Source organism: Schistocerca americana, chromosome 3, assembly GCF_021461395.2.
Source record: "Schistocerca americana isolate TAMUIC-IGC-003095 chromosome 3, iqSchAmer2.1, whole genome shotgun sequence".
NCBI lineage: Eukaryota > Metazoa > Arthropoda > Insecta > Orthoptera > Acrididae > Schistocerca > Schistocerca americana.
In genome coordinates this window covers 113,565,146-113,579,479 of record NC_060121.1, presented here as the reverse complement: position 1 = coordinate 113,579,479, position 14,334 = coordinate 113,565,146, and the positions used below count along the sequence as shown (strand labels likewise).

The 14,334-nt window shown below is 40.4% G+C and overlaps 1 protein-coding gene across 1 annotated transcript in view; it reads left to right on the top strand.

Annotated features, from left to right (window-relative positions):
* LOC124605904 (coiled-coil and C2 domain-containing protein 2A) overlaps positions 1 to 14,334 on the top strand; it is a 348,984-nt gene that overhangs the window by 142,128 nt on the left and 192,522 nt on the right. The window contains exons 8-9 of the mRNA XM_047137851.1: positions 286 to 528; positions 8,594 to 8,833. Coding sequence (XP_046993807.1) covers positions 286 to 528; positions 8,594 to 8,833 — 483 coding nt within the window. The remainder of the gene's footprint in view (positions 1 to 285; positions 529 to 8,593; positions 8,834 to 14,334) is intronic.

The following is a 14,334-nucleotide window of genomic DNA, read 5'->3' as shown; positions in this document are numbered from 1 at the left end:
GTGACCCACATGTCACCACACTGGCAGCTACCAGCTCGTGATTGTTAATGCAACACTCTAAGGCAGCTTCCACACTACCTCTCAATGCTTTTGCTAAAGTTGTATAATTTTTACTTAAAGAGTAGGTAGTGGCACTGCAGATGCAATTTTTATATGCACAGTAAACAAATAACCTAAAATTAAGCAGTGAGTGTTTAAATTCTTAGAAAATTGATGAACAAGAACACTTTAACATAGCTATTACCAACATATAGACATTAATAATATATTCTCATTTTTTCACAGAGAGCAGAAACGAAGATCAGCAGTTTTGCGTACCAAATTGTTCGTAAAAATTTTTTACAATGAGAAAGAAGTATGCCAATCAAATATTGCATCTTTGACTGATAAATTTGAAGTGAAGTTTGAACAGCTCTTCAATATTTGTGTGCTGCAGCACCCAGATAGTTTGAAGTTGGAGATCTGGGAAGAATCAAGTGCTCTAAACAAAAACATTATTGCCGATGTGTATATTCCTCCTCCAGACAGGTAATGCTAAGCTGTTTTTTTCTGTTGTTCTTAACCACATATACTATTAGTTACATGGCAATCTAATGTCTAGCATGTGTTTCTTCACTTGAGTCTATATATTAACTGCAGAAATATTTGAAATTAAAAGTAAATATTTGTCTCCCTGTTAAGTTTTCAAATTGTTGCAATCCGAAATTAGGTGATGAACTGTGTTTTATACTAAAACCTAACTCATTGTACTAGTATTACACTACCAAATCCGTTGCAATAACATTAATAATGAAACCACTCTAAAGTGCAATATAAAATTATCATGTTCGAGCCAAAAAATTGTTATTCACAGTTTCTACATTGAGTAATAACATGTGTACTAAATTTTTACACAACAATCTCTTAGTAAAGTAAGCCCCATATTACTGTTTTCAACTTTTTAATTTGGTGTTCATTTTAATGCCATATTGTGTAGTTTCTGGGACTGGAATTTTTAACAGTTCAAGAGCCCCACTTATAGCAATTATTTTATTTTTACACATTATAGTGCACTGGTCAGTTTGAATGTGAAATGATATTACATAAAAGTTTTAACTCTAAAGCAAAGTATAATTACAGGACAGTGTTTTGTCTGAAAATCTTTTAGCATTTTGTGAAACAGTGTTATAAAAACGTTATTTGCTACTATCCATACACACAGATGCTGAGTCACAGATAGGCATAAAAAAAAAGACTGTCAGGAAGTGAGCTTTTGGCCAATAAGGCCTTTGTCAAAAATAGACAACATACACAGACACACTCATCCCAACACAACTCACACACGTGTGACCACAGTCTCTGGCAGATGAAGCCACACTACAAGCAGTAGCAGCAGTCCATGATGGGAGAGGCAATTAGGTGGGGTAAGGAGGAGGCTGGGTCAGGGAGGGGGAGGGATAGCAGTGTACGGGTAGGGGACAGTAAGACAGTAAAGTGCTGCTTGCAGGAGTGAGCGTGGACGACATGGAGAGAGGGTAGGGCAGTTAGGTGCAGTTTGAAGGTTAGACAGAGTGTATGGAGAGGGGCAGTGGTAGCATGAAAGGAGAGAAGTAAAACGAATGGCTGCATTGGTGGAATAGAGATCTGTGTAGTGCTGAAATTGGATTAAGAAAGGGGCTAGATGGATGAGGACAATGACTAACAAAGGGTGAGGCCAGGAGGGTTATGGGAACATAGGATATCTTGCAGGGAGGGTCTGCGCAATTCAGAAAAGCTGGTGTTGGTGGGAAGGATCCAGATGGTACAGGCTGTGAGGCACTCACTGAAATGGAGAATGTCATGCTGGATGACATGCTCAGCAACAGGGTGGCCCAGCTGTTTCTCGGTCACAGTTTGTCGGTGGCCATTCATGCGGACAGACAGCTTGTTGGTTGTCATGCTAATGTAGAATGCAGCACAGGGGTTGCAACTTAACTTGTATTTCACATGTCTGCTTTCACTGGTAGCCCTGCCTTTGATGGGATAGGTGATGTTTGTGACCAGAGTGGAGAAGGTGGTGGTCAGAGGACGTATGGGACAGGTCTTGTATGTAGGTCTATTGCAGGGATATGAGCCATGAGGTAATGGGTAGTGAGCAGGGGTTGTGTAGGTATGGACCAGGATATTGTGTAGGTTTGGTGGATGGCGGCGTACTACTGAGGGTGGGGTGGGAAGGGTAGTGGGCAGAGCTTGTCACCTACACATAGACGATATTTTCCCTGTAGAGATGTATTAAGCTAAAGAGAGCTTATGACCAAAGATAGATAGTCTTCTCAACGAGGAACTGAGTGAGGCTGCAAATGCCTAGGGCAAGTGGGGAACAGTGGCACCAATGACTTTGTAACTTTAATCAACGTAAATAAGCCATTACATTTTGAGCACACAGCTGCAGCATATCTCATTTAAGGGCACAATGAGAGGTAGTCGAAACCATGGCAGAGAATGTAATTCAGTTACTCTCAGTACTGGGCAGTACTGAGTCACAAGGGGAATGCTCCTCTGTGGATGAACAGTGGGACTTTGGGAGGTGGTGGCTAATAAGATAAGACTTGGGAGACCTGGTTTTGTACAAAGCTGGGAGGGTAATTATGGTCCGTGAAGATCTCAGTGAGATCCTCAGTGTATTTCGAGGGAGACTGCTTGTCACTACAGATGTGACAACTGTGGGTTGGCAGTTGCTAGCCTGTATGGAAGGGACTTCTTGGTATGGAATGGATGGCAGCTGTCAAAGTGGAGGTATCACAGGTGGTTGGTAGGTTTGGTAGGTTTGATATGGACAGAGGTACTGATACAGCCATCTTTCAGGTGGAGGTCAACATCGATGAATGTGGCTTGTTGGGTTGAGTAGGATGTTGTTGTTGTTGTGGTCTTCAGTCCTGAGACTCGTTTGATGCAGCTCTCCATGCTACTCTATCCTGTGCAAGCTTCTTCATCTCCCAGTACCTACTGCAACCTACATCCTTCTGAATCTGCTTAGTGTATTGATCTCTTGGTCTCCCTCTACGATTTTTACCCTCCACGCTGCCCTCCAATGCTAAATTTGTGATCCCTTGATGCCTCAAAACATGTCCTACCAACTGATCCCTTCTTCTAGTCAAGTTGTGCCACAAACTTCTCTTCTCCCCAATCCTATTCAATACCTGCTCATTAGTTACGTGATCTACACAACTTATCTTCAGCATTCTTCTGTAGCACCACATTTCGAAAGCTTCTATTCTCTTCTTCACCAAACTGGTTATCGTCCATGTTTCACTTCCATACATAGCTACACTCCATACAAATACTTTCAGAAACGAATTACTGACACTTAAATCTATACTCGATGTTAGCAAATTTCTCTTCTTCAGAAACGATTTCCTTGCCATTGCCAGTCTACATTTTATATCCTCTCTACTTCGACCATCATCAGTTATTTTACTCCCTAAATAGCAAAAGTCCTTTACTACTTTAAGTGTCTCATTTCCTAATCTAATCCCCTCAGCATCACCCGATTTAATTTGACTACACTCAATTATCCTCGTTTAGCTTTTGTTGATGTTCATCTTATATCCTCCTTTCAAGACACTGTCCATTCCGTTCAACTGCTCTTCCAAGTCCTTTGCTGTCTCTGACAGAATTACAATGTCATCGTCGAACCTCAAAGTTTTTATTTCTTCTCCATGGATTTTAATACCTACTCCGAATTTTTCTTTTGTTTCCTTTACTGCTTGCTCAATATACAGATTGAATAACATCGGGGAGAGGCTACAACCCTGTCTCACTCCTTTCCCAACCACTGCTTCCCTTTCATGCCCCTCGACTCTTATAACTGCCATCTGGTTTCTGTACAAATTGTAAATAGCCTTTTGCTCCCTGTATTTTACCCCTGACACCTTCAGAATTTGAATGAGAGTATTCCAGTTAACGTTGTCAAAAGCTTTCTCTAAGTCTACGAATGCTAGAAACGTAGGTTTGCCTTTTCTTAATCTTTCTTCTAAGATAAGTCGTAAGGTTAGTATTGCCTCACGTGTTCCAACATTTCTACGGAATCCAAACTGATCTTCCCCGAGGTCCGCTTCTACCAGTTTTTCCATTCATCTGTAAAGAATTCGCGTTAGTATTTTGCAGCTGTGACTTATTAAACTGATAGTTCGGTAATTTTCACATCTGTCAACACCTGCTTTCTTTGGGATTGGTATTATTATATTCTTCTTGAAGACTGTGGGTATTTCGCCTGTCTCGTACGTCTTGCTCACCAGATGGTAGAGTTTTTTCATGACTGGCTCTCCCAAGGCCATCAGTAGTTCTAATGGAATGTTGTCTACTCCTGGGGCCTTGTTTCGACTCAGGTCTTTCAGTGCTCTGTCAAACTCTTCACGCAGTATCATACCTCCCATTTCATCTTCATCTACATCCTCTTCCATTTCCATAATATTGTCCTCAAGTACATTGCCCTTGTATAAACCCTCTATATACTACTTCCACCTTTCTGCCTTCCCTTATTTGCTTAGAACTGGGTTGCCATCTGAGCTCTTGATATTCATACAAGTGGTTCTCTTCTCTCCAAAGGTCTCTTTAATTTTCCTGTAGGCAGTATTTATCCTACCTCTAGTGAGACAAGCCTCTATATCCTTACATTTGTCCTCTAGCCATCCCTGCTTAGCCATTTTGCACTTCCTGTTGATCTCATTTTTGAGACATTTGTATTCCTTTTTGCCTGCTTCATTTACTGCATTTTTATATTTTCTCCTTTCATCATTTAAATTCAATATTTCTTCTGTTACCCAAGGATTTCTATTAGCCCTCGTCTTTTTACCTACTTGATCCTCTGCTGCCTTCACTACTTCATCCCTCAAAGCTACCCATTCTTCTTCTACTGTATTTCTTTCCCCCATTCCTGTCAATTGTTCCCTTATGCTCTCCCTGAAACTCTGTACAACCTCTGGTTCTTTCAGTTTATCCAGGTCCCATCTCCTTAAATTCCCACCTTTTTGCAGTTTCTTCAGTTTCAATCTGCAGTTCATAACCAATAAATTGTGGTCAGAATCCACATCTGCCCCTGGAAATGTCTTACAATTTAAAACCTGGTTCCTAAATCTCTGTCTTACCATTATGTAATCTATCTGATACCTTTTAGTATCTCCAGGATTCTTCCAGGTATACAACCTTCTTTCATGATTCTTGAACCAAGTGTTAGCTATGATTAAGTTATGCTCTGTGCAAAATTCTACAAGGCGGCTTCCTCTTTCATTTCTTATCCCCAATCCATATTCACCTACTATGTTTCCTTCTCTCCCTTTTCCTACTGACGAATTCCAGTCACCCATGACTATTAAATTTTCGTCTCCCTTCAATACCTGAATAATTTCTTTTATCTCGTCATACGTTTCATCAATTTCTTCATCATCTGCAGAGCTAGTTGGCATATAAACTTGTACTACTGTAGTAGGCATGGGCTTTGTGTCTATCTTGGCCACAATAGTGCGTTCACTATGCTGTTTGTAGTAGCTCACCCGCACTCCTATTTTTTTATTCATTATTAAACCTACTCCTGCATTACCACTATTTGATTTTGTATTTATAACCCTGTAATCACCTGACCAAAAGTCTTGTTCCTCCTGCCACCGAACGTCACTAATTCCCACTATATCTAACTTTAACCTATCCATTTCCCTTTTTAAATTTTCTAACCTACCTGCCCGATTAAGGGATCTGACATTCCACGCTCCAATCCGTAGAATGCCAGTTTTCTTTCTCCTGATAACGACGTCCTCTTGAGTAGTCCCCGCCCGGAGATCCAAATGGGGGACTATTTTACCTCCGGAATATTTTACCCAAGAGGACGCCATCATCATTTAATCATACAATAAAGCTGCATGTCCTCGGGAAAAATTACGGTTGTAGTTTCCCCTTGCTTTCAGCCGTTCGCAGTACCAGCACAGCAAGGCCATTTTGGTTAATGTTACAAGGCCAGATCAGTCAATCATCCAGACTGTTGCCCCTGCAACTACTGAAAAGGCTGCTGCCCTCTTCAGGAACCACATGTTTGTCTGGCCTCTCAACAGATACCCCTCCGTTGTGGTTGCACCTACGGTACGGCCGTCTGTATCGCTGAGGCACGCAAGCCTCCCCACCAACGGCAAGGTCCATGGTTCATGGGGGGGGAGTAGGATGATGTGAAGCAAATGGGGGAGGTGTTAAGGTTCAGGAGGAATGTGGGTCAGGTGCCCTCAACCACGATCCAGATCACGAAGATGTCATCAATGAGTATCAATGAAACTGAACCAGGTGAGGGGTCAGGGATTCTGGCTGTTTAGGAAGGGTTCCTCTAGATGGCCCATGAATACATCGACATAGAACGGTGTCGTGCAGGTGCCTGTAACCAGAACCCAGATTTGTTTTTATGTAATGCCTCCAAATGTGGAGTAATTGTGAGTGAGAATATAGTTGGCCATAGTGACTAGGAAGGAGGTTGTTGGTTTTGAGTACATGAGGTATTGGGAAAGGTAGTGGTTCAACAGCAGTAAGACCATAGGCAGTAGGGATGTTAGTGTAAAGGGAGGTGGGTCTATAAAGATGAGCAGGGCACCATGTGACAAAGGAATAGGAACTGTGGAGAGTCATTGGTGGAAATTATTGGTATCTTTTATATAGAAGGATATGTTGTAGCTAATAGGCTGAAGGTGTTAGTCTATGAGAGCAGAGATTTCTCATTAGGGACACAGTAACTGGCCACAGTGGGGCATCGCAGGTGGTTGGGTTTATAGATTTTAGGAAGCATGTAGAAGGTAAGAATGCGGGAAGTGATAGGGGTAAGGAGAGAGATGGATTCTGGGGAGAAATTCTGGGATGGACCTTAGGATTCGATGAGAGACTGTAGATCCTGCTGGATTTCTGAAATCGAATCAGTGTGGAAGTGTTTGTAGGTGGATGAATCTGACAGCTGGCAGAGTCCTTCTGTCAGGTAATCCTTGTGTTGTAGTTCAAAACAACAGTGATGAAGCCTTTTATCAGCAGGTAGAATTTTAAGGTTGGGATCAGTTTTTAAGTAGTGGATTGCAGTTTTTTCTGTAGATGTAAGGTTAGATTGCATGTTGAGGGATTTGAGGAGGATGGAGGAGTGAACTGAGTCAGGCAGGGTTCGATATTGGTGTTTGTTTGAGTCTGATTGGTAGGGTTGGTGGCAAAAATGTGTTTCTACTGTAAGGAGCATAAGAAGGAGAGAAGGTCTTTAACAGATCTTGCATGATTGAATTTGGAAATGGGGCAAAAAGTGAGGCCTTTGGAAAGGGCTGATACTGCTGTGGGGCTAAGTCTTTTGGAGGAAAGGTTCATGATTGTGTTTAGGTTCTGGATTCTGTGTGTTGGTGGGAGGGAGTTTTTGAGGATGGGGCAAATGTAGTACACCTGTAAGAAAATTCTGTCAGCTATGAGAGGATGTGGGGAAGGCTTGAAGGTTATTGTAGAGGCAGTGGACAGTGGTAGTCCAAGGTGGGAGTAGGAAGTGAACAGGGTGGAGAGTTTTTTGAGGTGGCAGTGTGCATGTTGCTCTAGTTCGTGGAGTGTAAGAGTTTCAGTGTGTGTTATGGGATCCAGGAATTTGGGATTGCTTAGCATGAGAATTTTACGGATGGAGAAAAGGTATTGGAAGGAGGTTTGAGACTGAATGATATGGTTTTGTAGGACTGTGTGGGTGAGTGTTAAGGATTGGCAGGATTGGAGCAGATAGAGCTCATTGTGGAAGGAAAGGTGGCTGCCAGAGGTGACTAATTTGATGGTAAGGCCATTTGGAGGGATACCATGGGACAAGCAACAACACAGGAACAGTATGTGGGAGTGGGTTCTGGCTAGGGATAAGGAAACTTTTCTGTATTGATGTAGATGGAAGGAGCAAGGATCCATGGTGGTGGATAAAAACGGATAAAATACATAAACAATGTAGAATTATATCTGAATAAATTACAAAAATACATGCAAACACATGGGAAAATTCTTAAAAAGGATGAAACTCATGAAATAAGGGGAAACAAGATGAAATCTGAGGGAACAGACCTATGGTAAAAGATGAAAACCAACTGGAATTGGCATTAAGACACAATGAGATCAAAGAAAAATATATAAAAAAATTGTAATGTGGGTTGCAGATGTGTACATATTTTCTACTTTTATATGTCTGTCAGCATTATTGGACTACCACCTCCTGGAGTTAACTGTTGGTCAGCCATTCTGCCTGCTTATAATTTTATAGTTTTATCACAAGAATTATTCCTTTGATACTGTTATTGTGTATTTATGATACTCATTTTATTGTAAGTAATTACTGGTTTACAAAGGTTTTTAATTCTTCACATATTTACACATTTCTAAGATGATCTGAAATACAGAGGAATAGGATAAGCAACAGTACTGTCAATGAATAATGAATAATGTTTCATCTTCTTTTTATTTCACTTTCGAACTGAATGTCATATATTTATCACTAAATGTTTTTTTTTTTTGTGTTGGTTGATATTTCATGAGTTCTTGCATCATTAATAACCCATTTTTGGAACATGAGTTACACTTATATGTATACAAGTTTAATTTCTTGTTTCAGTGCAACAACTCTGCTGAATTGTGAAACAGGTTATCACGAATTTAGCAACAATATGGTGATCACATTTAATCACACAGGTGTGGGCAGTGGTACATTTTGCCCACCCTTGCCAGGAATGCAGTCAGCAAGTAATTCTTTGTCATGCTTGTACACATCAGGAATAGTTGAATGCAGAACAGGATGGGGAAAGGATGAAATTTCTGGAGAAATAATGGCACCACCAGAAAAATCTGGATTGAGGTGTGTCCTTGATCATCTTCATTCTTCTACTCATGTGTGTGTTTATCACTGTCTTATATTGTCTGCTATCTTGTAAATGGTGTGCCTCATATGAAAACGAGGCTTAAAACTAAGTATGAGGGTTGTCCATAAAGTAAGGTCTCCGATGAGCTCCTGTCGGGATGGAGTGAGCTCGCTTAAATCTAAGAACAGTGCGATGTTCCTTGCTTCCCACACCACTATCCTTCCCAGTTCCCAACTCTGTGCAATGCTCCTTTTTGGCGTAGCAGCCATTAACAATGGAAGGGAAAATTGACGCTCCCACCAAGCATGGATTGCATTCTGTGATTAGATTTCTGTGGTTTAAGGAGTCAACCCCTATTGAAATTCATCACCAGTTGACTGATGTGTATGGAGAAAAGTGTATGGACATAAAAAATGTGCGTAAGTGGTGTAGGGAGTTCACAGACAGCCGTACAAAAGTGGAGGACGTGGCTGGCTGTGCGCATCCATCAGGTTCATACGAGACAGTGACAGAAGTCAAGAAGTTTTGCTTGTGGGTTGGTGTGACTGTGCAAGAGAATGATGAGCTGACATGGCCATCTCTAAGACTACCATGGACAAGATTTTGATGGACATTTTGAAGTGTCACAAGATTTGTGCCAGGTGGGTGCTGTGGATGCTCACTTATGAACACAAAAAAGAAATGCGTCAAAAGTGCCCACAAGTTTCTTCACCATTACCGGGAATGGGATGAGGAATTTCTGGATTCAGTTGTAACCGGGGACAAGACTTGGGTCCACAACTTCACACCAGAGACTAAGGAACAATCTAAACAATGATGGCATTCCGATTCTCCAAATGTCAAGAAGTTCAAGCAAATGCCCTCAGTGGTGAAGGTGATGGCTTCAGTATTCTGGGATTGGAAAGGCATTCTGCCAGTTGACTACCTGGAAGCAGGTACAACAACCAATGCGGCAGTGTGATGCGAGACAATAACAAAGCTACGCTGGTATGTTGTTGTTGTTGTGGTCTTTAGTCCTGAGACTGGTTTGATGCAGCTCTCCATGCTACTCTATCCTGTGCAAGCTTCTTCATCTCCCAGTACCTACTGCAACCTACATCCTTCTGAATCTGCTTAGTGTATTGATCTCTTGGTCTCCCTCTACGATTTTTAATCTCCACGCTGCCCTCCAATGCTAAATTTGTGATCCCTTGATGCCTCAAAACCTGTCCTACCAACCGATCCCTTCTTCTAGTCAAGTTGTGCCACAAGCTTCTCTTCTCCCCAATCCTATTCAACACCTCCTCATTAGTTATGTGATCTACCCATCTAATCTTCAGCATTCTTCTGTAGCACCACATTTCGAAAGCTTCTATTCTCTTCTTGTCCAAACTAGTTATCGTCCATGTTTCACTTCCATACATGGCTACACTCCTTACAAATACTTTCAGAAACGACTTCCTGACACTTAAATCTATACTCGACGTTAACAAATTTCTCTTCTTTAGAAACGATTTCCTTGCCATTGCCAGTCTACATTTTATATCCTCTCTACTTCGACCATCATCAGTTATTTTACTCCCTAAATAGCAAAACTCCCTTACTACTTTAAGTGTCTCATTTCCTAATCTAATTCCCTCAGCATCACCCGATTTAATTTGACTACATTCCATTATCCTCGTTTACTTTTGTTGATGTTCATCTTATATCCTCATTTCAAGACACTGTATATACGCCGGTATATACAGAACAAAAGGAGGGGTCGGGTGACCAAGCGAATTTGTTTGCACCATGACAATGCTCATCCTCACGTCTCCAGCACCATGACAGATCTCATTGCCAATTTCAGTTGTGAAATCACTGACCATCCTCCATACAACCCTAATTTGGCTTCTGGTGTCTACTATTTGTTTTCCAACTTAAATTAATACCTGGGGAGAATGAAAGAGCTGAAGACAGCTATCCATTCCTTCCTGCAGAGCTGGCAGAAGAGTGATACGACCCTGGTATGAAAAAGCTTCTGGAGCGTCTCCAAACATGCATCAATCATGACAGGGACCACATTGAAAAGTACCTAAAAGTTCGAGCTTTCAGAATTTGTAATTTGTTGTACAATAAAATGGTGTGTGTGATGTAAGAAAGCATTGGAGACCCTTGTAACAGCAGTAGCTGCACCCAGAACCTAACAAAAGTAATAGTAGTTAAATACCCCCCCCTCCCCTCCCCCTCTCCCCCCTCCCCCTCCCCCCCCCCCCCCCCCCTTGAAGTCCCAGTAGTCAGTTGTCCACATTATTTTTTCCCTACATGTTTGGAATGGGCAACATATTTATAAGTTCTATTTTGTTGTTTTATTTGTGTGTGTGTGTTGTGTGTCAATTTTTTCACAGTAAAAAGACTTAATGACTTGTAATTGAGATGTATGACATAATAAACTTCCTCTTATGTAAATAACCATTGCTCACAAAAACAGCAAAAATTTTTTTTGATGTGCTTTTTAATTGATAAGTAATTTAATTTTGCATTATCATATAAATTAAGATGATTATTTCTTTTATTTTGCTGCTGTGCGAGATGCATTTCACATAAATAATAATAATAATAATAATAATAATAATAAAGTTGACATCATACCAATTATACTATCAACTACAGGAGTCATACCACACAATATCCACCAGTACATCAATGCAATACAGCTACATCCAAACATATATATACAGCTACAGAAATCCGTAATTATTGATACATGTTCAATTACCCGAAAGTTCCTAAATGCAATATAACACATACTGCACAGTTAAAACGAAGTGACGCTTGATCAAGGTCCGTGTCACTCCATTTTTAACCGGACTTAACGTCTGAGAAAGTGAAGGAAATAATAATTATAATTATAATAATTATTATTATTATTACCACTGGTATAAAACTTGTACTTGAGATTAATGTGAACATCATCATGCATCATTTTGCAGCTTTGCCATTTAGCCCTTTCTCTCTGTCTCATTTTAATGTGCCTATTCCCTTTTGCCTGCTTAATTTGTAACATTTTTACATTTTTTTGTGATTTAAATTCAGTATTTTGTGTGTTATTGCAAGATTTGTGTTTTGCCTTGTATTTTAGCTTAGTTCCTCCTCTATTTCCTTCATGCCTGTATGTCACGTACAAGGAAATTAAAGTAACCCTTGGAGGAGAAGAAGCAGATGTATGAACACCAAGCACTCAGACAACAAGCTGGTACTTAACAAAGAAGAGAAGGCTGAAAGGTAGAAGGAATATAGAGAGGGCTGTATAGGGGAAAGAGTCAGAACCTGAAACACATAACATTCTCTCAAAATTATTAAGATCTTTTACGGAACTAACCATGACAAAACTATTCCACCTTACATGCAGCTATTTTTTATCTTGAAAATGGTAATGAATTAAAAAAATCTGAAATATGCATGTGAAATGTCAGTTCTATGTAAATATTATGCATAGGGGGATGGATGAACTCACTCACTGCCATAAAGATATGGTATGAGAAAAAAAGACGAAAAAAAATTGTCATTGCAAACTTGTTTAACTGTCGATTACAACAGTACACAATGGTACATTACAAACTAAGCACATGCCATGGAATCAGAAAGCCTCCCCAAGAATCCATAATAATGTAACATAATACTACAAATGGCAGTCCTTTCCAGGAGAATGAAGTGTGAAGAGAGACCACAGTGTGAGTTGAACAGCCATTCAGGATGGATGTTACCTGACTTGAACAGTGCTCTTTTGTAAAAAGATGTAAAGACTGCAGTTCAACCTGGAGGAATGTATGACAATGCCACAAGGAGCTTGTGGAAGTGGTAGGAAATGCTGCTGTACCATATCAAATGGTTGCTTAGTGGGTAGATGCATTCAGTCGTGGCAGAGCTACAATGATGGACATGCATTGATCCAGGCAGCTTGTCAATGTGCATGTGGATAGGGCTCATAGCCGGATTGCCTATTGCTTGGAGAATGACAGAAGATGGACACTGCAGGAATTGCAGCACCATACTGGTATTGAAAAGAGTACAATCTACAGTACTTAAGCATTGAGTTACACATGTGTAAAGTTCCTGCAAAGTGGGTGCCTCATGCACTAAGTGAAGTGGAAAAGTGGACATGTTACAGAACTTGTCATGTGAAACTAGCATGTTATAAGGAGAAAGGAAACAATATGCTTGCGAGAATCATCACCATATATGACTTTTGGGCCAGAGCCTATGAGTCAGAACTGAAACACCAGTCTGTGGAATGGCATCATCCAGGTTCACCATGAAGGCAGAAATTTCATCATAGTCCCTCTCTTGTTGAGATAGTGGTCATCAATGCCCATGAAATTAGAGGAGTGATCTTATATTATTTCGTCCTATATGGACAAACTGTTGATGCTCTGTACTACTGTCACATTTTCCTGCAGTGATATCTATGATGGGCTATTCAGGAGAAACGTCCTGAACATCTACACAGTGCATTAATTTGTCAGGACAATATGAGAGCCCACACAGCAGCATGTGTACAGAATCTGCTCATGCGGTGGGAATGGGAAGTACTGAAGCATCTACTACACTTGCCAGACTTATCAGCTTGTGATTGTGATTTCATACCAAAACTGAGAGAGCCATTGCATGGGACATGCTTTCAAACACATGAAGACATTGCCACAATAGTAACACATTAGGCCACGGGTATTCAGCATCTTCCACAACATTGTCAGTATGTGGTATATTTATTGGGAGATTATTTTGAGGGACTCTAAGATGTAACATGTCCATGCTCCTGACCTGTACTACTGTGTTCTGTCGCAATTGGCAGTAAAACAGGTTTGAGACAACAAAATTTGTTTTGTCTTTTTTCTCATGCTTTATCTTTATGGGGGTGTGCATGTTCATCCATCTCCCTACATGTAATTTTTACATATGAACTAACATTCCATTTGCACATTTCAGAATTTTTTAATTCATTACAATTTTCAGACAAAAAATAGTTGCCAGTACCTTTGCAATGACCATTGTATATGAGACAGGTGAAATACACTCAGATTTCAAAAAGAATCTCAAAACCATACTTCTAAAGAAGGCAGGTGCTGAAAGCCATAAACAGTTCCAAACCATTGGTTTCATGATCTGAAACAGTGTGTTCCCTCATGATCTCAAACCATTTGCTTAAAAAGATATGGTTGCAAAATACTAACAAAAACTGGACTGATGGCCATTACAATTGCAAAATCAGGAAAAATAGCAAATAATGAAATTTTACTTATTGTGCATCTAAAATATGCTGGGAAGAACAAACGATTAGATGTGTAGGTGATTAGGAAGTAATGTAGTGCAAAATTTAGCACACAGAGCTGCCACTTCTGCCAGTAACAATGACTGTCACTTAAATAAGGAATCAAGTCAAATTAACACAAATGAATGAGAGAGAAATGTCAGTCCATGCTGCTGCAAGTCTATGCCAGACTTATCAATTGTAACTGCTGGTAGGTGATGGTATGCC